At 40.7% G+C, this 25000-nt stretch overlaps 2 protein-coding genes and 1 long non-coding RNA gene across 6 annotated transcripts in view; all 3 read right to left on the bottom strand.

Annotated features, from left to right (window-relative positions):
• The window catches only part of palm1b (paralemmin 1b), a 23308-nt gene extending 16179 nt beyond the window's left edge, over nt 1-7129 (bottom strand). The window contains exons 1-2 of the mRNA XM_088432614.1: nt 6996-7129; nt 4527-4995 (exon numbers count right to left, since the gene is read on the bottom strand). The gene's annotated coding sequence lies outside the window, so the exon portion shown is untranslated. The remainder of the gene's footprint in view (nt 1-4526; nt 4996-6995) is intronic.
• A 2294-nt stretch (nt 7130-9423) lies between these two features.
• On the bottom strand, nt 9424-18924 carry LOC148412480 (uncharacterized). 4 transcript variants are annotated; one of them, XR_015867820.1, is made up of 4 exons: nt 15251-18917; nt 15080-15163; nt 13394-13457; nt 9424-10094 (listed from the first exon to the last, which is right to left on the bottom strand). It is a non-coding gene; the product is annotated as an uncharacterized LOC148412480 (long non-coding RNA). The 4 variants fall into 4 exon arrangements; XR_015867821.1 differs by lacking the exon at nt 13394-13457; XR_015867819.1 differs by having other exon boundaries at nt 15080-18917.
• A 6-nt stretch (nt 18925-18930) lies between these two features.
• The window catches only part of plppr3a (phospholipid phosphatase related 3a), a 15117-nt gene continuing 9047 nt past the window's right edge, over nt 18931-25000 (bottom strand). Inside the window, exons 6-9 of the mRNA XM_088433678.1 lie at nt 24807-24864; nt 23458-23631; nt 21045-21854; nt 18931-19735 (exon numbers count right to left, since the gene is read on the bottom strand). Of these exons, the coding sequence (XP_088289804.1) occupies nt 18953-19735; nt 21045-21854; nt 23458-23631; nt 24807-24864 (1825 nt within the window). The 3' untranslated portion in view covers nt 18931-18952. The remainder of the gene's footprint in view (nt 19736-21044; nt 21855-23457; nt 23632-24806; nt 24865-25000) is intronic.

Below are 25000 nucleotides of genomic sequence, written 5' to 3' on the forward strand. Positions count from 1 at the left end.
CGATCACGTGGGAGGGTTTTATTCATTAGAAAAACAAAACAAACAAGGGGGGGGGGGGGGGGGGGCAATTAAAACCGGTCAAGAGGAACAATCAACCGGCTAAGCCTTTTAAAATGACAAAAACGCCGAATGGCTACTTAACTTTTTAATCAGGGCCGTCATCAGCTCAGCTCAGAGTGGCACTTTTGCCCTCGAGTGGAACTGAGAAGTTGATTCGGAGTCCATTAAGGTGAGATCAAAACAAATGATCATTTTTAAAGTCGGTAAAAGTGGAACCCTGTAATGTTGTTGCCGCCTCTATAAAATGTTTATGCTCCCCTGATCGACGCCATAACGTAAAGTAATGTACCATAACATGAGGTATAATAATGTAAAGTAACATAACGTAACATAGCGTCAGGAAATGTTACGCTACTCATCTTAACGTAACATAACCTATTGCAACTATTTTAATGTAACATGTAGCAAAGCAAGATATCATAGTGTAACGTAACATATAATAAGGTATACTGTAACATAGCGTAACGCAGCATAACGTAAAACAGCTCATCATGAAATACATCGTAACTTATCGTAACATAACATATTGTAATATGGTGTATACCGTATCACAACCTATCCGAACAAATTTAACGTAACATGAAGCAACGTAAAGATACAATGTAATGTAACGTAATATATATCATCAGGTATCATAATAACGCAACCTGTCATAACATAGTGTAATGTAGCATAACGCAACGTAACTTAAAACAGCTTAGCATACCGTAATATATCGTAAGGTATTGTAACGCAACATACCGTAACGTATCATAGCGTAACATAACCTATTGCAACAAGTTTAACGTAACATAAAGCAACGTAAGATACAATGTAATTTAACGTAACATATCAAAAGGTATCATATTGCAATGTAACACAACATATTATAACGTAATATAGTGTAAGTTATCGTAACATAACATAACATATTGTAATAAGGTGTATCATACCGTATCACAACCTATCCTAACAAATTTAGCGTAACATGAAGCAACCTAAAGATTCAATGTAACGTAATATATATCATAAGGTATCATAATTCAACGTAACGCAATCTGTCAACATAACATAGCGTAATGTGGCATAATGCAACGTAACATAAAACAGCTTAGCATAACGTAATATATCGTAAGGTATTGTAACGCAACATACCGTAACGTAGCATATCATAGCGTAACGTAACCTATTGCAACAAGTTTAACGTAACATAAAGCAACGGAAGATAGAATGTAATTTAACGTAACATCAAAAGTTATCATATTGCAACCTAACACAACATATTATAACGTAACATAAACACGACGTAACGTAAAGGAGCATATATTAACATAATCCATAACTTAACAACATAAAAACATACTGTATCCTAACGCTTTACATTCCTTTCCGTTCCGTTATGTTATGAAACGTTACGATGTTATGCTACATAACGTTACATTATAATACCTTGCTTGACTTCATGTTACATGAAACCATTTGCGGATATTACGTTACTTTGTCACGATAAGCTGTGTTGCGTTGTTACGTTGCGCTAATCTATCGTACTACTGCTTTATGATACTATGTGATACGTTACGTTACATTTCAATAGCTTGCGTTGCTTCTTGTTACATTAAACGTGTTGCGATAGCTTATGTTATCATAATAGAGTAGCGTAACATATATATATATATATATATATATATATATATATATATATATATATATATATATATATATATATATATATGGTAACAGTCAAGGGTCAGAGAGACAGCAAAAGTTGGCAACGAATGAATGGATTATCCCACACATCTAGAGAAGTAATAAACATGTCTAGCAGGAGTAAAAAAAAAAAAAAAAAAAAATGTTTTGACTCCACATGGAGAATGATGAGAGTGAAATGACTCTTGAGCTTAATGAGCCTCGGCTCTGCACTGGAAGAGAAAGGAAACTAATCTGGAGTCCCCCTTTCACACTGCCGGAGAAGCACTTTGCTCTCGGAGTCTCTGCTCCACACTTCCACGTCTTCCTTCCTTTTCGGGGGGGGGGACGAATCAAGACAACAATACCCCCCCCCCCCCCCCCCCCCTCGCCCCTTTCCCTCCTTCCTCAACATTCTTGTCCCAATCACGCACGCAGGTCAACGCATCCGACCCGACTGTCGAGGAAGTCCGCCGAGGTCCGGTGTTAGCAATTGAAAGGGGTCAGGGGTCAAACCCCCCCCCCAGAGATGACCAATGAATAGTATTTCTCATTGTTGTACAAAATAAAAAGAAATCGTCTGAAAATGTATAGTCATAAAGGTTATTTGTATTTTTTAAACGATTAAACACATTATCAGGCTTTTTTTTTTTTTTTACAAATGTTTACCATCCTGGTGAAACAGGGCGTCGCCACGGCAACAGCGTTAGCTCCAAAAATGGAAGCGTAGTATAGTGAGATATTATTAGCTGATGCAACGTGGGCCACCTTGCTGCTTTCTGTGCAGTTGTGTTGAACTTTTTTTCTCCTGGATGGTCACACTAGTACCCCCCCCCACCCCCAGCGCCGCCCCCCCCCCCCCCCCCCCCACACACACACACACACACACACTTACACTTTCCTCCGACTGCTTTGTCATATGACAGATAAGTTGAAGCCAGAGAGCATCTCCAGATATCCGTCTCCTGGAAAGCGTTATTTAATCCCCCCCCCCCCCCCCCCGACTCATGACGATCACCCGTAGCTTGGATCAAAAGGCCCATTGTTGCAACGTCGAGGGGCGGATTTCGAAGCGGGCGCAACCCCAGTTTAGCAGGCGCAAAACGTTGACGCTTGCGAGCAAAAGTTGCAGCAACGTAAACAAATCTCCAAGCTCTTGAGAACCTTTTTGGGACGGCGCCAAAAAAGGCACCTAATGCTTCCGGTCTTGGAGGGGCGTGTCTAGTTAATGCATTGGTTTTACTATATTAGGATACTGCTGATTGGCTAAAAAAAAAAAAAAAAAAAAAAGAGTGCACGAGCACTTGTCTTGAGATGCACTGTCAAGGATTTCGGAATTTAGTTTACATGGGAAAACAGCTGATGGGGTTTTTTATGGTGTCCAAACTACGGCCCGGGGGCCATTTGCGGCCCACTATCCACATTTTTGTGGCCCGTGGTATATAATAAAAAAACAATACACTGACATAGCCCGCAATGCTAACAGTGATGAGTTTTTTTTTTTTTTTTTATGATTGTAGACACCATTAGAAATGTGGAGTAAAAAAAAAGAAAAAACTCATCGTTAACTTTTTTGCAATATTTTGTCTATTTATGGCTCATTTTTTTTCCAGGTCATTCTCGTAATATTTGATCCAAGGGGTGTCACATTCCTGATATTGTGATAACTAAGCAGTTGTGCCATTTTATCTTTGGCATGTTGTGAACCATCTGGGTGAAATTTCAGCTCCCTAGTGTCTTTTTTCAGTGCTTTTCTTTTTATGCAAAATTGAGGGATTTTTGAGTCATCTTTCACATCATTCTCGCAGTATTACAGTCAAGGGATTGCATATTGCTGCTAGTGGTCATGCCATGTTGATTGTTGACATGTTGTCACCATCTGGGCGAAATTTCAGTTCCATAGAGTCTTCTTTCAATGCTTTCCCTTTGATGTGATAATCGACTGATTTTTTTTTTAGTCATTTTCTTCCACATCATTCTGGCAGTATTTTAGCCGCACTCCTGCTAGTGTTATAACCGAGTGGTCGTGCCATGTTGGACTTTGATTTGTTGTCACCATCCGGGTGAAATTTCAGCTCCCTATGACTTAACGCTTCCCCTTTGATGTAATAAACAAAGAACTTGCCAAAACACGGCAAATGCCTTTACATTCGACATCAAAGAGAAAGCCTTGAAAAAAGCCTCTAGGGAGCTGAAATTTCACCCAGGCGGTGATAACAGCTCACAGTTAAAAATGGCACAACCACTTAAGTTATCACCCTAGCAGTAGCGTGCTAAAACACTGCTAGGATGACGCGGAAGAAAACGAGCCAAAAACGATGGAAATCCTGCACAGGGGTTCAATTTTACGCAAATTGTAGCGAACGCAGCAGCTTGGGAGTGGACACACACACTCGCGCAAGCATGCACACACTTCTTCTACACGCACGCGCGCAGATTCCAGACAGGGCTATGTCACGGCCAACACCGTGCGCCATATTGGAGCAGCAGACTGCTCACATCACAACACTGGAGGAGGAAGCTAGTCAGCATCATCACCGGATTTAACTCCAAATAAAAAATAAGAGGGATGATGATGGCGGTGCTGATGCTGAGACACGCACACGCGCACACACTCGCTCATCTTTCTCTGAGCAGCACAACAGATCGATATGACATGACGGAGCACTGCTCCGCTACACCTGTCGGATGCAAAAATGGCAACAACAAAAAACCAAAAGCTGAACGCACGCTTCGTTTTCCGCGAATTATTCTAAAGGAAACAAAAAAAAAGAGAGAGAGAAGAAACAATCACGACTTACTCGGGCCCGGTGGTCGATCCAGTCACCTTCTTCGTTCCTCAACCAAAAAATAAGAAAAAAGAAAAAAAAAAGGGGGTAAAAAAAACACGCGTGGTGTTTATTTCTCCCTCTCCTCCTCACCTCCTCCTCCCCCTCCTCCTCGCCCTCCCTCCTCGTCCCCGGAGGTGGTGATGCTTCGTCCGGGTGCGCGCGCGGGCTTCTCGGGCCGACTATGGCGGCGACACCCCCGCGGCTCTGCGCCTCGACCGAGCTGCGAGCATGGGCGGCGGTTTGCAAGCAGGTTGTAATGTCGTTAGCGGCGAGGGAGGGGAGGCGACATGGAGATGGGAGAGGAGGAGGAGGGGAGAGGGGAGGGGAGGGGAGAGGGGGGAGGAGGGCAGGGGAGGGGCCCTCAGATTAAAAAAAAAAAAAGGCGTTTCTTATTACGACGCTGCTCCTGTAGATGCTTCTTCTCGGATCAACTGCAGCTCTGTTCGGAAAAAGAAAATAGGTTCCTTTAGCGTGGCCTTTGTCGCCCTCTAGTGGAAGCAAGTGTCAAACACATGTCACTGTGACACCAAAACAACAACAAACCGGAAGAAACTTCCAGTTAAATTGCGGTAAAATATTTTTGACATTCATGGTACAAATGTATCACTAGTGTTGTTTTAAAAAGTAAATTTTGTAGTTGTAAAATCACCCAAAAATATATATTTTAAGGTAAAATACTGGAAACCTGGTTGCAAGAAACGTACTGTTAAATGTTCTACTTTTACGGTAAAAATGTGTATTTTTAAAACTGTAAAATCTTGTCACTGTAAAACTACAAAAAAACTTGTATTTTAAGGTGAAATACTAAAAACTTGGTCGCCAAAAACGTACTGTTTAATTATGATAACACACCAAATACCAGCAGCTTGGATGCCGGAAAAGTACTGTTAAATTATCGTCACACATTTTCTACATTTACAGCTCGTCTGCCGTAAAATTCTCTGTTGACGATGCACATTAAATAACAACATAAAAGCGTATAATTTGCAAAGGAGTCACAAAACAACCAATCAAAAAGTTGCTTCACGTTCCGATTAATTTGCTCTTAAATTGAAAAGAAACATGTACTGTAAGTACAAACGCCAAAGACAATAAAACACTAATATTGCTAATTTATGGCGTAAAAGCAAACGGTCAAGCGAGAATGATTGCAACTGCTCCAAACAGCCAGCAGAGGGAACCAGAGTTCAAGAATCAACAGCTGCTATTCTGGGCGGAAAATGTATTTTTCATGAAAACCATTTTTCCGACCATGAAAAATGACATCACATTTGCTCCAGGGTTCAGGTAGCAACCAATCACAGCTCAGTTTCAGTCCATAGCAAGCAATTTAAACTAGATTTAGAAACGAGTAGATTTTGCGGCATATTTTATACTTCCAACCACAATATCAATTAGAATGTTGCATTTAAGGCCAGTGTATTTTTGTAAAACTTTTGGACGTCTTCAGATTTATTATTCTTTTCTTAACTTAAATAGTACAAAGCACAAAAATCACTATGAATCATAAGACGACAATATCATTCATAAAAATGTCAAGTTCTTCATTGATTGAAAAAAAAATTCAGCTCATTTTTATACTTGTTACAAAATCATCTCACGGGCCGGATTGAACCGGTTTGTGGGCCAGGACTGGCCCGCGGGCCGTATGTTTGACACCACCGGTTTAATGGAAAAAAAAAAACAACAACTAAACAACAATCAAGCAATGCCACAAGAGAGGGATTAATATAGTATCCACCATTTTTTATTTTATTATTTTAACCGATTCAGTTACTGCCTCGGCCATCGTTTTATAAAATAAAAGTTGTAAATGTCTTATTTTGATAAAAAGAAAGCAAAAAATAATTACCGCTGAGGAAATCAGAAGATTGACCGTTTTAGTTTAAACAATAGCCAGAGACGATTGCTTGATTATCAAATGAGCGCCATTATTAAAATAGTCGCCGATTCATTTGATAATCAATGACTTGTACTGTACATATTTCATGTGTACGCATGAAATATTTTTTTGTCAGCTAATTACTGGCAAAAAGAATTTTGGAAGTAAACAAAAACTATAACACATTTTAGCAATATTGCTTCAAGTTCCAATTTATTCACTCTTAATTTGAAAACTATACTAGGCATTAAAAAGCATTACATTTGCTGATTCAATGCTATTTTTATTTTTTTACAGTAGGTAACAAACACTTTTTCGGGGTTTGAAAAATAATCACGACTAAAAAACGGCCTCATAAAAGGGTTTTGTAAACTTTTTTTTATATAATCAAGCAACTGAGCGTTTTGGTCGACGCCATCGAACGTGAGCGAATCTCGGCGTCAAATTTGACCAATCGTTTGAGGTTACGTCATGAAAAAAAATGCGGGTGCAAGCGCCTATTGCCGTCTGCTTTAATTCTTTTTCATATTTCTACGCGCGTATTTTTTTTGACGTACCTCCTGGGCGCAAAATTTCATGGCTCATTTCTGCCAGGGAAGCCTTTTTGGAGCTTTTGTGTGGAAAAACTTGCAAAATTTTGCCCATTTTTCCCACTCGGACTATCAAAGACCAGTCAGTTTACATTAAAGCCGTGAGGTCACCGTGATGTGACGTCGCGACATCGTCGCAAAGCAACTAGACGGCCAATCGCGTCGCGGGAAGTCTCCAAATCCAACAGCAGCCACTAGAGGGCGTTGCTACAGTAAGCAATATATATTAATATATACTGTATATTTTTTTCAGAAAATAAGCAGTACGTTGCTTCATGTTCCAATTGATTTGCTCTTAGTTTGAAACAAAACATGGAATGCAGTGTGTGACCTTGCCGAGTCAAATTGACCTTTCTTTACTGTAAGGCCAGCTACTGATCTTTTTAATTGTGAAGTGGGATTGTGACCTTCCAAGTCTTGGCCTCTTCAAATTGGAATATTTGGCGCGGACAATGAGGATGGCGGCAGCTAGGCAAGGTGGAGGAGATGCCTGGTATGCATTGTAAGGGGGGGGGGTGACCCCGGGCAAAAGGCCTTGTTTTTGCCATGTTAACAACGATTGCAATAAAATGAGGCTTGGCGTCTTTTTTTTTCTCAGGTACTTTTATGCATTTGGGATTTTTTTTTTAATTCAATTTTAGACTAACCTGTAACCCGTATAGATGCTGTAAGTGGTTAAAAGTTGTTGAAAGGCACTTTTTCACTTTTTTTCAGTTTCAGACTAGGCTGTAACCTTAAACACTGTAAAAAGTAAACGCTAAACAGTAAACAATAAGGATTGTCATGTTTTTCTTATATTTCATGCACTTTAATGCCCTTGTTTTTCGTGTTTTAGACTAACTTGTACAAACATTGTGAAAAAGTAGTTAAAAAGTTGATTTAGAGTGCAAGGAAAAGGATTTATTTTTGCCTTGTAAAGAGTAATTGCAATAAAATAATGATTGGCGTATATATATATATATATATATATATATATATATATATATATATATATATATATATATATATATATATATATACAGTATATGCTATTTTTATTCAATTTTAGACAGATTTGTAACCTTGTAACCTGTATATACGCTGTATTATATTTTATTAATATATTGTTTTATTGTTTGTTATTGTTTATTTATTATTTTATTTTTTTATTGTTTTATTATATTAGTTATATTACTTTTTTTGGGTTATTTTTAAAAAGGATACAGTTTTAGGCATACTTGTTTATTTTTTTATAGATAATAATCTTGTTAATAGTCAGTGCGGTGAAAGGGGGGGGGGGGGTTCTCTTTCCTGGGGGGGGGCTTAGCAAAATCTAGCTGAGAAGCACTGGCATAAGGGAAAAAGATTTGGGAGGGAATGGGGTTTATCCGAAACAGTGCGCGCACATCTTCACACAACCTGCAGCTATTTTGACGGCGCACACACAAGCCTTTATTTTTTTTACAATCACGATAAACAGTGTTGACAGATGAGGGTCAGACATGTTTTTTTTGTTTTTTTTTGACAAACAGCGCAAGGGAGGTCGTACGTGACGGGAAGGAGGTATGGGGTGCTTTTTTTTAAAAATGTGTAGAGCATATATGGGCGGCCCTCGAGCGGCTCAGCGCTCGGCTTCTTATCTCGCTCGCAGAAGTCTTGCTGAATATGAATAATCATTGAAGAGAAAGAGCAATATGCCCCCCCCCAAAAAAATAAAAATAGCTGCGAGAAAATTGAAAGAGGCGGGTGTGAAATTGTCAGAAGCGTTGGGGGGGGATGCTCCGTTGAGATAGCACCCAGAAAAATGTCAAAATGTCTCCCGCTTTGCTCTGTATAACATACAGTGGTTTACACTATATTGTAAGTTAAAATCAACCACTGTAAAAAAGAAAAACAAGTATTACATTTACAAGTACATACATATACATATATACTCACAAATACATACAAACACACACATATATATATATATATATATATATATTTACATATATATATATACATACATATATATTTACATATATATGTATATATATATACTGTATATGCATATATATTTACACACACACATATATATTTACACACACACATATATATTTACACACACACATATATATATATATATATATATATATATATATATATATGTATATATATATATACATACAGTATACATATGTACTGCAAGTACATGCATATACATATATGAATATATACATATATAAGTACATTAATTACATAAACATGTATACACACAAATACACAAACACACACATTTATATATATATATATATATATATATATATATATATATATATATATATATATATATATATATATATATATATATATATATAACATTTTAAGTTTATATTATAAATGATGTGTAACTATTTTTTTTTTATATTTTACTGTGTTTAACAGGTTTAATAAAAAAAAAAAAAAGATGTTTGGAGTATCCTTGTCTTTTTTTTTTTGCACCCGTACGTGTTAAGTAACAAATTCCTTGCATATTTGATCCTACTCGGCCAATATAGATGAATTCAGATGTCTTCTTTTTTTCTTCAATTTCCTTTTGCGGCCATGTTGTGCCTTCCTGTCCTTTGCATTTTGTCTCCGCCGGTCGTTCTTCAGCTTCTGCGAGTCAGTGCAAAGGCCTGCTCCAATTGTCTTTTTGGGATTCCCTACAAGAATCGGAGCAATGGAGTCATGTCTTCATTTTGCCGATGGTGGCATCTGTGAGGACGGATCACAGCGTTCCCATTTGTGTATTAAAACGCTTCTCTCTTGCCAACCAAGAATAAAAATGTCTGCCGTGTCATTTGCATTTATGAGACAACTGGTTTTTTGTTTTTTTTGATGATGATACGACGCCAGCGTCTCCAAGCAGACGCGAGTTTCCCCCTCAATGTCTTAACGGCGAGGAAGGAAAGTGGGTCAGATGTTTTTTAAGCGAGAGCGTGAAGCTCTGCCAAGCGCTTCCGTGGAGACGTCTGCTCCATCTGACGGGCTTCCTGGACAGGCGCCGGCCCAGTAAGTCCATGACACGGGGTGGCGAGACAGTTCTTTTTTTGGGATTCAAATGTACTAAAATGAGGAAAGAAACATATTTAAATCTTTCTAGACAATGGTTTTTTTTAGATTTTTTTATGGGTCGACATAATAGACTTGCCTACCAAATTTCATGTTGATATGTGAAACAGGCTTCAAGGGCTGAAAGGCCAAAAATTCATGGACGAACGAAGCTTCGTGAAGCACTTGTGATATTTTCAACTCCTCTAGATGGCAGTCTTGGTTCAAAGAAACAGAGGAAATTTAGTAATTTTCCACTGCAACTAGTGTTCATTGCTCAAACAAGAGCACCATCCAGAGGAGTGAAACAACACAGGCGCTTCATGAAGCTTCATTTCCCTTAATCACCAGAAATGAACCAGAATAGCTGCTTCAAAACTAAATGGCTGAGTTTCTGAGTCCTTTCAAAGATTGGTTCTCAAGACATTTTGTGGGTCTACTCATGATGAACTTGCCTACCAAATTTCAAGGTATTTGAAATGTGTTTCAAGGTCTGAAATGGCTAAAAACGACCCTAGAAATTCAGACAAAAATGACTGAAGTATCTTGTCCTTTCAGACAAAGTTCCTGAGACTGTTTCGTTGGTCTTTAGTTGACTTTCTGTGTCTTTTCAGATATGGATTCTTGAGACTTTTTGTGGGTCTACTCATGATGATCTTGCCTACCAAATTTCAGGGTATTTGAAACAGGGTTCAACTAGAAATTTGGACAAAAAACGGTTGAAGTATCTTGTCTTTTCAGACAAGGGTTCCTGAGATTATTTCGTTGGTCTACAGTTGACTCCCCGTTTCTGTTCAGACATGGATTCTTGAGACTTTTTGTGGGTCTACTCATGATGAACTTGCCTACCTGAATTTGAAACAGGGTTCAAGGTCTGAAATGGCGAAAAACGACCCTGGAATAACCGCTTCAAAGCAAAATATCAGACTCCTTGTGTCTTTACCATATGTAATGTTGATTCATCAAACAGGTATGTGGGCCGATTTTCTCGAAAAGGGGGGGGGGGGCTGAAGTCGACTACTATTTTGCATCCTCTTTAACATGACTAGGTAAGGCGGGATAAGCAGCGCACGAATGAGGTCATAGACACAATACACACGCGCACACACCCAGTTCCAATTAGTCTGCTCTGATAACTGTGCCAGTGTATTACTCGGCACTGTAAAGCCTTGAGGGTATTGAAGTCGTGCGCTGTACCATCTTATTCATGCATTATGAGGCCACAATCGCAAATGACAAATCAAGCTGAAATACGTCGTACGTTTGTGATCCGGATCGAAAAATACACAATATTTGATACTACTAGTCCATAAGCGCATTTTGCGACGTGTAAACGTGAAGATCGTGATCCCTGGGATTTCTCATTAAGTCCGATCGGGCTTAGCTAGCTTATCGTGTCATTTTTCGAAATGGATCACTACCAGATGAATGTCTTTTTTTTCAGTTTATATGTGACTGGATGATATTTATTTAAATATTATTTTAACAAGAATAAATTAAATAATTCTCAAAATATTTATTCTTAGCTTTATTTGTGTTTTTTTTTTGGTCATATGCCGTATCACTTGATCTGAAACTTTCTTTTGGTTACAATTAATTAGGAAAAGAGTTTATTTGAAATTGATTTATGTTTTGCTATAAGACTAGGGATTTACGCAAAACATTTTTCTGACCCTGGTTTCGAGGATCTGCAAATCCCGAGTCAACATTCACACACCAGACCTCAGCAAAGTATTTAGGGGCACGTCCCAATTTGAAAAAAATTATAAACTACTCATTGAAAACATTTAATATTTATACAGTAAAATGTATTTAGGGGCACGTCCCATTTTAAGCAAATGATAAACTACACATTAAAAACGTATTTTTTTACACAGTAAAAAGTATTTAGGGGCACGTCCCATTTTTAAAAAATGATAAACTACACATTAAAATTAAAATTTTTTGGGGGGGGGTATACAACAGGTGAAGTTTCATATATATATATATATATATATATATATATATATATATATATATATATATATATATATATATATATATATATATATATATATATATATATATATATATATATATTCTTTTTCCTATATTACTTCCTGATTCCGATCAGCTAAAAATGATGAGATTTACGATTGTGCCAATGCTATAAAGCAAAACAAAAAACGGAAACAGTCCAACTATTTTTTACCACTGTTTTTACGCACAAACTAAAAAACAAATAGAATTTTTCTTCAGAAAAACAAATCTGGCAAATGGGCACAGAATTTTGACTGAAAAATTTCGTTTGTATTGTACATTAAAAAGTTAAATATACATAGTCAAATATACTCACTATTGTAAATCTGCCGAGTTTGAAATGAAACTCCTTGAAAGATGCCTTGCGGGGTGAAAAGCGACCTCATAAAAAAAGTCTCCCAGATGGGCCGTAACGGCATCACGGGGACGTTCATCACCCGGGTCGGTGCCGGATGATCGGGTCTGCTATTATTCAGGAGAGAGACCCTTCCATAAGATCGGCGGGAAAATATAGCGCTAACGATGCCAATTTGCAGAATCGCTTCTGTTTGGAATGAATTATTAACAGGCATTCAAATGATGTTTTTTTCTTTTTTTTTTTTTTGCTAATCCCGCTGACAAATCAACAGTTTTTTCTTTGTTATTGGGATTTGATACAGAGCAGAGCATGAAATGAGAAATGTTTCGATTCATTTTCATCCTTCAAACAATTAAATGGGCGTGGTTAAGGTACAGCAATTTTTCAGGCCACCATCTTTTTTTTAAAGTCTGTTTGCTGTTATTTTGCACATTTTTTGTATGCATAATCCTAATAAAACTGCAGACGCTCATAAAATACCACAATACGAATTTTATTCCTAACGGTCCAAAATAGCTTCCGGGATAAAAAAATTGTTTGCGAAAACATAAAAACACGACGCGTATGAAAGTCTCTGTTGGATGAAACGAGTCATAAAATCAAATTGTATCATATTGTGTCTAAAAGGCATTTCTGCCCCTGGCGCTAAACATACCCCTCCCCCGCCAAATAAACAAAATAAATATCCACATGGAAAAATGAGTCCTCGCATCGATTGCGCTGACGGTAAGGACGGCGGCGGCGGTGACCCACTTTGTATCGCCTTTCCTCGCCGGGGAAATGATGAGCGGGAAGCAAAACGGGATATACATCATATTCCGAACTTACTACCTACGCTTTGACAGAGCCCCCCCCCCCCGCCCCCCCCCCCCCCCCCCCCCAAAAAAAAAACAAAAAACAACAACCCTTCTTCTCGCGCTTGGCGAGGCCGTCTGACCTCATCCTCAGGCGTCCGTCCTGCCCGCACACCATCTGCACCGTTGGCTCGACGCTGAGCAGCCCTGAGCGCGCTCTCGCACACACACACACACACACACACACACACACACACACGCGCACGCACGTATGTGTGTGCACACATGCAGAAAGCAAATCTGCGAAATCTGCATGCACGGCGCGGCAAAAATCCACCCGACCGACTGATGGCACGAGCCAAGCAATGACACGTACCCGAGCGGACGCAGCTGGAGTGCCAGTGTGACGGATGGCTGCTTGGCCGGATGGACGGATGGATCTGGCTAATGACTGGATGGATGGATATGGCTAGTGACTGGATGGGTGGATGCGTGGGTGGGTGGATGGATGGATGGATGGATGGATGGATGGTTGGGTGGATGGATGATGATATGGCTAATGAAAAGATAGATGAACATGGCCATTGACTGGATGGATGGATGAATGGATGGATGATGATATGGCTAATGACAAGATAGATGAATATGCCTGTTGACTGGATGGATGGATGGATGGATGGATGATGATGATATGGCTAATGAAAAGATAGATGAATATGGCTATTGACCGGATGGATGGATGGATGGATGGATGGATGGATGGATGATGATGATTCGGCTAATTACAAGATAGATGAACATGGCCATTGACTGGATGGATGGATGGATGGATGGATGATGGTATGGCTAATGAAAAGATAGATGAATATGGCTATTGACTGGATGGATGGATGGATGGATGATGAATATGGCTGATGGATGGATAGATGATAGATGATCGGATGGATGAATGAATGGATGGATGATGATACGGCTAATGAAAAGATAGATGAATATGGCTATTGACTGGATGGATGGATGGATGGATGGATGGATGGATGGATGGATGATGATATGGCTAATGACAAGATAGATGAATATGCCTGTTGACTGGATGGATGGATGGATGATGAATATGGCTGATGAATGGATAGATGATAGATGAATGGATGGATGAATGAATGGATGAATGATGATATGGCTAATGAAAAGATAGATGAATATGGCTATTGACCGGATGGATGGATGGATGGATGGATGGATGGATGATGATTCGGCTAATGACAAGATAGATGAATATGGCTATTGAATGGATGGATGGATGGATGGATGGATGATGATACGGCTAATGAAAAGATAGATGAATATGGCTATTGACTGGATGGATGGATGGATAGATGGTGGATATGGCTAATGATGGGGTGGATGGATATGGCTAATGACTGGATGAATGATGATATGGGTAATGACCAGATGGATGGATAAGGCTAATGACTGGATGAAAGGATGGATATGGCTAATGATTGGATGGATATGGCTAATGACTGGATGGATGGATGGATGAGTGAATGGATGATATGGCTAATGACTGGATTTATGATCTGAATGATGGATGGGCGAATGGACGAAATGTTCAACGACTGGATTTATGATACGGCAAATGAGATTGACGAATGGATCATACGTCTATTCACCGAACGGACGGATGATGGAAGCGCGAACGGATGACATGACTAATGTCTGGATGGATGAATAAGGCCAATGACTGGATGCATGTACCTGTATAAACGCATGAATTGATGACAGACTGAAAGATGATGAATGGGTGATAAAGGATGAACGATGGATACCTGAATGGACGGCAGGCAGAGAATACAGTAGATGGATGGATGAAAGATGGACGGATGAAAGGCCACCAGCGAATGAATGGATGGCTAGAGAGACAAACAAACAGACAGTCGGATCAATAATAATTTCTCATTTCTAGTAATACTAATATCATCTGTCGCAAGCGTCGATACCTTGAAATAAGACCCGGTATCGGCCCGATACCGATCGGTATTCAAATGCAAAAAAAAAAAAAAGCAAATATAAATCTCAAAGCAAGGCAAGGTCACGCCCCAGTTAAGAAGTCGTTCCCTTTTATTCAACAAGATTATTTTCACACATCAAGACAGATAGAAAACGTAGCCCGTTAAAAAAGGGCTAAAAAAAAAAATCAATTACAGTTGTTATTATATTAAGGAAGTCATTTTTTTAATGGGATGTATGCACTAAAAGAACTAAAAAAAATGCAGCAATGGCTTGTTAAATAAGGTAAAGGTGAAGACCTGAAGAAAAATACACACAAAGTGCGCAAAGTGAGGCGCTATCGTGAGAATTTAGTAGGAAATTGTACAAAAATTGATTTTGCGTAAGTCACAAAAAAAATAAATCGGCCGAAGAATATTTTTGGTTGATTTTATAACTACGATATATCGAGATATAAAGAATAAAATCATTATTTTCTTCCAAATAATTTATGTAAATCAAAAAATATTTGCATTGCAATTTTTGTGAAATATTGTACAAAAATTATTTTGCACAACCTACAAAAAAATTCACACAAAAATAACCAGACATGCAAATGATTTTTGTTATTAATAAACTCTATGCGATACCTCAAGTTATTGAGGATTTAGTCATTATTTTCTCCAAATTACATCAACAAAATTTTCGTGATGTTAATTTTGTGAAAATGTACATTTTTTTTGCACAAACCACAAAAAATTCATGCAAATGATATTTTGTATTAATAATCTTGATATCACAATATATCTAGGATTAAATTATTTTCATCTAAATAATTGAATTTATTTTTTTTTTTTTTTTTGCAATGTGCAATTTTTGTTCAAAATCCCACTAAAAGCAAAATTCCATAACGCCGCACAAAATGCATTCCGTTCGTACCCATTTGTACAAAAACGCTTCAGGGATCGTAAAAAAATGTTTTTTTGTGTCCTCTCATGAAAATATCAAAAAAAATAAAGCACTTATTGACGGATGTTGGATGAAAAAAAAAATCACGGTTAGCTAATAAGTTAACTTTATACAAAACGAGTGGTCGTCCGACAGGAAGTCGATTCATCGGTATTTTCTCGATAACGCAATAGCATAACATACATGAAGTATTGAAATTTTTAGACAAATATTTCATTTCTTGAAATTTTTCATAATTTGATTTTAACGTTAGTTTGCATTCCTTTGTTTTTACGTATTATTCTTAGCTACAGTTAAGGACGTCTTTGTGGTTTATCGGAATGAAAAAAAAATATTCTAAAAAAAACTGTCCGATGTTTGACGTGATTAATTTTTCAAAGTCCTGACAAATACAGAAAGAATTGGACGAATCCAGACGCTGAATGAGTAGCTTTGCCCTGATTCATAAAATGACAAATACACCCCCAAAAAAATGTCGTTTTTCTCTCTGACCTGAATTATGTATTGCGCTAAGTGTTGCAGTTCAATAGTGTGGTATCAGGACTGGGATTCAAGATTTGGTGTTGGATTGTGAGTCAGGCTAAGATTTGGGGTTTCAGGTTTAGAGCTGAGTTTTATGTTACATTTTTAGTTTGGAGGTTGGAGTTGGGGTATGAATTATAATACAGTGGACCCCCGGGTTACAGCGTCCCTGTCTTATGTTTTTTTTCACGTTGCGATGTGGAATACTGAGTTTTTTCGTCCACTCTAAGGTGTTTTCCGACAAAAACAACTGTCATGACCCTAGGGGCTTGGCTGTTTTTGTGTTGTTTTGACTCCATCTCGGCTCTGTAGAGCTTGAAAACGATCCTAATCATTTGAATCAGGTGTGTTTGAGTGACAAGGTTAGAAAACATGCAGGATACCGGCCCTCGAGGACTGGAGTTTGACACCATGTTTTCCAGTTTTTTCTCAACACGCCCGATTCAAATGATTAGGATCGTTTTCGGTGGGAGCTTGAAAACGATCCTATTCATTTGAATCGGGTGCGTTTGAGAGAGAAGGTTAGAAAATTCGACACCTGTGATTAATATTCTTGGGTTTCTTATTATGGTTGAGGTCTGGCGTTGGGGCTTAGACTGATCCATCTGGATTGAGTTGATAGCACATTAGGGGTCCTGGGTTAGGCTTATCTACCTGGATTCTGAAGCTATCATCCATACTGTGCGAACAGAGGCCTAAAATTCGACACATAAGACTCAAAGAGATACTAGCGCCCCATCCTGTGAGTTGGTGGTTGGTTTGAGGCTACAGACTTATTCCGGGACGCGCAGCTTAATTCCTCTTCCCCGCATCCACATTAGCACGGATCAAGCGTCATTGTTTGACTGAGACCACTTCCCAAAAGGAAGCCAGCTCGCAAGTTAAATACCCGCACCAAAATCTGGTTCCGGGAACAAACAAAAGCTGGCAGCTGCAACGGTCTTACGGAAGGTTGGCGTCGCCCGCGGTTGTTTTGTTTTCTTCGTCTTTCTTCGCCCTCTCGGAGGAAAACAGATTGAGCAAATCCGAGGTCTCTCCGAGTCCTATCTCCTCCTTCAGCCGCAGATGCTTTTCTCTCCCTGGCGGCGACCAAACGGGAATTTTCCTTCCCCGTTTTTCTTCCTTGCGTTTGATCTCATTCTTTTCTTCTGACGGTTGACGGACAGAAGAAGTTTTCCCATCCCGGATCGGGAATCGTTGAAAAATTTCACAGATTGGCCTGGCGATTTTGGAGTCCTGGAAAGATGAGTTGTTGAATATGGCGGCGCTCGGCGTCCAACAGTTGGTTGGGCGCATTAAAATGTCTTTTGGCGACAGTTTGAAAGAAGAGTCGCGTCTCAGTCGCGATGCTAACTCAAAAGTTAGCAAAAATCAGCGGAATACGTACAAATCGTCTTTGGAGAGCTTTTTCGGAAAGCCGGTTAAAAAAAAAAAAAAGGCCAAATGACAAGAGGAGAAGACAATTTAGGTGCTTTTTGGCCGTTGATTTCTGCTTGGGGTTAACAAACGGAAAACAAGAAAAAGTCCAATTTTCGGTACTGATGTACGAAAAAAAAAGCTAAATTCGTCAATTCCTGTTTTCGTCTAATGGATTCAAAATTGAAAAACATAAAAGCAGTCATCGTCTGGATGTTGTTTTCAGTTTCATACAAATTGTGGAATAAAATACAACCATAATTTAGCTTTTTCCGACAGCTGACCTAGCTTTTATTTCTATTATTTACGATCACATTTTATTTCCCAATTTGAGTTCAATCAACACATAATAGTACATCAGATGATGTCTCATTCACAGTTTTTAATGATAAATGCACTAAACAAAATTGGAAGGCAACTATTTTTTTCAGCAAACCGAAACCAGAAATCGGCAGAATTCTCATTGTTAAACGGAAGGAAATCTTAATCGGAAGGAAAATCGAACGGCCAAAAGGTTCATGTACCCAAGCCTTTGCGACTATATAAAACCAACGCTACTTTTAAGCAGTTTTACTTTAAAAAAAAAGTGTGTTTTCGAAATAATCCTGATTTTCAACAAAGCCGGTCGCCAAAACCAAGTGACTTTCGCCGTCCCCTATTACTCTAACATAAGACCGGCTAATTGGTTTGAGTCGCATTTTTAAGTTTGTTTTCGTTTCGATGCGGATCCGTCCAATTATTGCTTAGTGCCCCCCCCCCCCCCCCCCCCCCCCCCCCCCAACCCTAACCCCAACCCCCCCCGGGCACTACAACATGCGCTCGTTCTGCAGCGCCTTGTAGTAGTGCTCCTGCTCGGCGTGGCTGCGAGCCGACACGGAGGGCCGGCGGGGCAGCGTGGACGAGCGGGACAGGATCTGCTCGTCCATCAGCAGGTCGGGGTGAGGCGGCGGGGGGAGCGCGGCCGAGCAGGAGGGGCGGGGAGGGGGCGGCGCCGAGGAGGCCGGGAGGGGCGGAGGGGGCAGCGGGGACGAGGAGGCTTGCGGGGACACCTGAGAAGACAGGAGGGACGCGTGGGGCGGCGGGAGGTGGGGTGAGGAAAGCTGGGGCGGGGGAGGCAGAGGGGAGGAGGAGGGGTGGGGCGGGGGAGGCAGAGGGGAGGAGGACGGGTGGGGCGGGGGCTCCGGGGGTTCGCCGCCCTGCCATTCCTTTTTAACGGGGAGCGTCCTGTAGTCGCGGTAGGGCGGGGCGTTGTCCTGCCCCCGCAGGATTCCGCGGTGCTTATCCAACGCCGCCGCGTCGCCGCCCATCAGGTTGCCGCTGATGGTGTTCCTCCACTCCCACGGCTTCCCGTTGGAGGCCGTCACGCGAACCACCGGGTGGTGGGGGGCGTGGGCGTCGATGGTGACCATGCTACCGCTGCCGCCGATGCTGCCGGGGTTGCTGCCCGTGCAGCTGTCCCGCTCCGAGGGGATCCGGAAGTAGGGGGACTCGGAGCAGGTGGAGCCGCCGCCCGAAGAGGAGCCGCCGCCGCCGCCCCCGTCCAGGGGACCGCCGCCGCCGTGGCTCTGCTGCTTGGACATCGCCATCACCTTCGAGGGGGAAGCAAACGTCGGGAAATTAATCGGATGATTTGGTGTTCCGATGCTAGTAAAAAAAGTTGAATACAGAAGACGCACATTTTCACTAAATAATGGTTTTTTTAAGACAAAGACATGAAGAAGACTTTTGGAAGTCCAGACGGAAACAAAAGCAATACAAGACCAAGACTTTTGGTGGGCAAGAATGGGACAATACCAATACTTTTGGAGACCAGGACAAAACCGAGATTTATGGAAGATGAGTTTGGAACTAGAAGTATCGAGACCGAGGCAAGACCGAGGTTTTTGGAGGTTGAGACATGACAGAGATCTTTGGAGAGCAAGAAAAGACCAAGACGTTTGGTGGTTGAGAACGAGACAACACCGAGACTTTTAGAGGTCAAGACAGAGACAAGACCGAGGTTTTTGGAGGTTGAGACATGACAGAGATCTTTGGAGGTCGAGACAGACAAGACAAAGCCTAGAAATTTCAAGAGCAAGAAAAGACCAAGACGTTTGGAGGTTGAGAACGAGACAACACCGAGACTTTTAGAGGTCGAGACGGAGACGAGGCCGAGGTTTTTGGAGGTTGAGACATGACAGAGATCTTTGGAGGTCGAGACGGAGACAACACGAAGCCTAGAAATTTCTAGAGCAAGAAAAGACCAAGACGTTTGGAGGTTGAGAACGAGATAACACCGAGACTTTTAGAGGTCGAGACAGAGGCGAGACCGAGGTTTTTGGAGGTTGAGACATGACAGAGATCTTTGGAGGTCGAGACAGAGACAAGACCAATACTTTTGGTGGGCTAGACTAAGACAAAACTGAGATATATGGAAGATGAGTTTGAAACTAGAAGTATAGAGACCGAGACAAGACCGAGGATTTTGGACTTTGAAGTCTCAGAACTGAGAAAAGAAAAAGACTTTTGAAGGTTGGGACTGAGACAAGACTAGGACCGCAACAGAAAACACACAGAAAAACTGAACAAAACGAACAGCAACGTTTTCTTGATTCACTTTGCAACAAAAACAATTTCCGCCATTGTTTTTCAAGCATTACAAAGAAATAAATCTCAATTTTAAGAAAATTTGAGGTTTCGGTTCTACAAATTCTGACTCTTCTCACTGATCCCGGCAATTAGGAGTAGAGTAAGTCTTGATCCAAAATCCAGATCCAGGTCCAAATCCAGCCATTAAAAATGCCTTCGGCAACCCTTAACAAGAGGTCTTGAGACCGGGACGGATCCCGAGAAGTAAAAAACTGAAAACGGAGGTACGTTTCGGCCTTCCAACCGATGAGTTTTTTCCCGGCAGCTCACCTGAGTGACTCTCGGCTGAGCGGGCTGAGCGGGCTGCGCGTCGGGCACCCTCGGGGTGGACACGGCGATGGGCCCCACGCCGGGTTCCTTGGCTCCGCTCCTCTCCGCCTCGGTGAGCGACAGCCACTTGGCCCGGGTCTTGGCGCTCTTGGGGGACACCGGCGGCGGGCGGGCGGCCTCCTCGGGGATGTGGACCAGAGGCGGCGACACGACCGCGCGGGCCGCCGCCGGCGTCCCCGCGCCTTTCCCGGCTTGCACTTTGGGGTAGAGCGAGGACGGCACCCCGCGCTCGCCGGCGCGGTCCCCCGCCTCCGTCCCTTCCTCGTCCTCGTCCCGGGAACTTTGACTCCTCAGCTCCAGGGAGCGCTGCTTCCACTCCGTCGCCAGCTGGCGGGACCTTTGCGGGTCCAGGGGTACGTGGAAGGTCATGTGGCGCTGCGAGGCGGGCGGATCGTCCGAGGGCGAGACGGGACTGTTTCCGTTGGCCGCCCGGGGCAGGGTGTTGCTGAAGGTCACCATGGTCTCCTTGCCCATGGGCCCGCGGGTGGCCAGGAGTTCCACGTCGGCGCTGGCTCGCTTCAGGGAGGCCAGGGAGGCTTTTTCCCGCCTCGCCTTGCTGCGCGTCCCGGATCCCAGCGCCGCCGCCAGCTCCTCGCGGCTCTCCGACACCCGCGCCGTCTTCCTGTAGAGGGAGTCGTGACCGCGCTGGCTCAGGACCCTCAGGGTGTCCTTGTGGGGAGTCGCCGACGCTTTGTGGCGAGGAGACGCGTCTTCTTCCGACGCCTTGAAGTTTGCCACCGCGTACACCACCTGCGGGGGGACGGTCACCGCGTCAGGGGTCGGATCCACTGTGTCTTTTTACGTTTAATACACATTTAGGATTGTGTTATTATTGTGTTACTGGGGCAGCTCTTTTGCCTCGTGAAATCTGCCTAGCGACATGAACCTGAGCAATTCTGTCAGGGCTATTACGAAACGAGGTTTATCTATCATTTTTTCCGAGGAAGAAAACGGCCCCGCCTCTTTTCATGTTCAGCCTTTTTTATTTATTTTACTATGAATGCGTGTGTATTTGTGCCAATATCGGACTAGTTTACTCAAGAAATTTCATATATTGAAAGTATTCGGTAACTAAAACTGGAAGACCTGCCTCCTATACAAATAAAATTTGATAGAATGATTGACTGATTGAAATAAGTCATTTTTAATGTATTTTTTAAAAGGTTATTTAAAAAAAAGTCTCTTATAATAATCTAGTATAATTATTATTGCTATTACATTAAAGATATATATATGATATATATATATATATATATATATATATATATATATATATATATATATATATATATACAGTATAATTTTTTTAAACAAATCAAGACAATAAATCAAAAAAGAAATAGAGGTGGACATTTTTTGTAAAAAAAAAATCTTACTATAAAAACACATAACTGTCGTTAAAAAGAATGAATTACTTCTTATCATTTTAGCATTTAAAAACGAATTAAAACAATAAAAATAAAGAAATAAAGGCAGGATTTTTGTAAAATAAAAACAACTAAACTACAAAAAAACAGTTGAAGTAAAAACTTATAAACAACAATACACAATAAGCGGTATTTTTAATATAATAATAATTGTATATATTTAAATGTAAAAACACATATTTAAAGTCATATTTTCTTCAGTGAGGAGATCATACAGGTCGAGTACAATAAAACGCGAAATAAAAATCTCTTTGCCCTCAAAATGTGAAAGACAAGCATCAAAATGTGCAAGAACAACTCCTTTCTTCTTCTTCCTCTCTTTTCTCCTCCCTAAACTCGAGTGTGAAATTGCTGCGGCGAATTCTTATCCGATTACCGCTCCTCTCTCTCGTTATAAGAAGCTCTAAATATAGCTCGGCGGAGGGAAAAAGAAAGAGGAGGTGACGAATAAAAGACTTTTTGCTGGCGCCTACAACGGGACAAAAGCTGCATTTGAAGTGACGGCGTCCTTCCACTTCTGCCAAACGCAGGCCGGACGTTTGTCCTCGATATCCCCGTGACGAGCCAAAACAATCGCCGATGTACGTCCTGACGTTTGTATTTTCATTTTTTTATGGGGCGGCGGCTGCAAATTCGCCACAAATACGAAAACATAGATTAACCCGAAATTTGACGCACAGATGTGCCGTATTACAATAATTATCATAAGAGGACGAGCCAGAAGGTGGACGTCATTTGGCTGTTACGGATAACAGCAGCTCCTGTTATCTGAGGTTATTACAGTATTTTCATTAAAAGAAGCGAGCAGACTGAACCGACGTCCGAATCAATCCCTGTTCGAAGGCAGGAATATTAGTAAAATTTTGCCCAAAAATCGCATCGTAGTAAGTCTGCTAAGAAACGGGTCGTTTCCCGCCCCGACTGACCAGGTAGACGCCGATGCCGGCTCCGATCAGATAGCCCGCGTAGACGTCGATGGGGTGGCTGCGGTGCTGGGTGATCTGCGTGAGGCCGGCCAGGCCCGCCGCCATGCAGAAGGCGAACACCAGCAGCGGCTTCAGCAACTTGGTGGTGGCGCCGATGCTCGCGTTGAAGTACATCTGAGGGTGGGGAAATCACAGCGAGGAAAATCAATAAACGCTCTTAAAGGGACAGTCGCCTATTTAAGCATTTTCATCGGTAAAAAGTTAGTTTGACGACAGTTATATTTTCAGGTACAATTAATACTTTCACAAACACATTTTGCCAATTGCTGACTAGTCATCACATCATGTGCTTGAAGTTTGAAGTAACAACCAATCACAGCTCAGCTTGTGAATGTCACATGACCAGAAGGTAAGCCGCTATCGGAGCCTTAACCGTTGTACGGTATTTTATCCAATTATTTATCTTTAAATCAAAGACATTCAAAGTTAAAATAAAGTATTGAAAGAGATCACCAAGAAGCTGAAATTTCACCCTGATGGTTGGCTAAAATATCGTGAGAATGATGTGAAAGAAAATGACAGAAAATGATCAAAAGAGAAAGAACTACAAAAAAAAATGTAAATTTAGCTCAAGTAGCAATTATTAAAACAAAATCAAAATGACTGAAATACATTTAAATAAACTAAAATGGCAATATATGAAAATTAAGAAACAAATCAGTCTGAATTTGGAGTAAAAATAAGTAAATAAATAAAAAATAAATGTGTAAATATATATAAAAAATAAATGACAAAAGTATTGTACAAATAGCTAAACAAAGATAAAAAACTATAATGAAATTCAATAAAAAATACACCAATAAAACAATATAAAAGCAATATAATAAAACAAAAATAAATTTAACAAATTAAACTAAATTATAGAAGCAGATAAAAAAATGCAAGCAAATTAAATCATAATTATTCAGATGAATAAAACATACAAACAAGTCAAATAAATATAAATGTCAAGGTTAAAAAAAGTACAAATGGCAAAAATGAAACAAATAGAACTAACTAAAACATAAGAAAAAAACAAATGAAAAAAGAACAAGTAAAAAGACAAACACGCATGAAATATAAAAAGGTATGAACATAAAATGAAGAAAAAAAATGATTTTCATCTTAAGATGAAAAACATGCACGCACGTGCATGGAAAGTAGAACGCAAAAGATTTTCTGACTGAAAGCCAGCTGACTTTGCAAAAATTCCCAGCTGCTTTCCCAGCACTTTTACCACCCGCCATACAGCAAGAAAAACCTTTACGTTTTTGGTCCGGAATGATGCAAACCAAAACAAGCGGGCTTACGGAAATGTAGACGGCGGCAAAGCCCGAGAGCGTTGCATGCTGGGAAGGGAAGGTTTTCCTGCAAGAGACGAAAAAAAAAAAAAATCAGGTCGTACAACATAAATCTTGTGATTGGGCTTGTTGTACGCGGGGTGATAAAGCCGCCGCGCATTTTCAGCAGGATGGGATTAGCCGGCTATCCGCCGCATTAGCAA

Source organism: Hippichthys cyanospilos, chromosome 14, assembly GCF_059441005.1.
Source record: "Hippichthys cyanospilos isolate Australia breed blue-spotted pipefish chromosome 14, RoL_Hcya_1.0, whole genome shotgun sequence".
In the NCBI taxonomy this organism is placed as follows: Eukaryota; Metazoa; Chordata; class Actinopteri; order Syngnathiformes; family Syngnathidae; genus Hippichthys; species Hippichthys cyanospilos.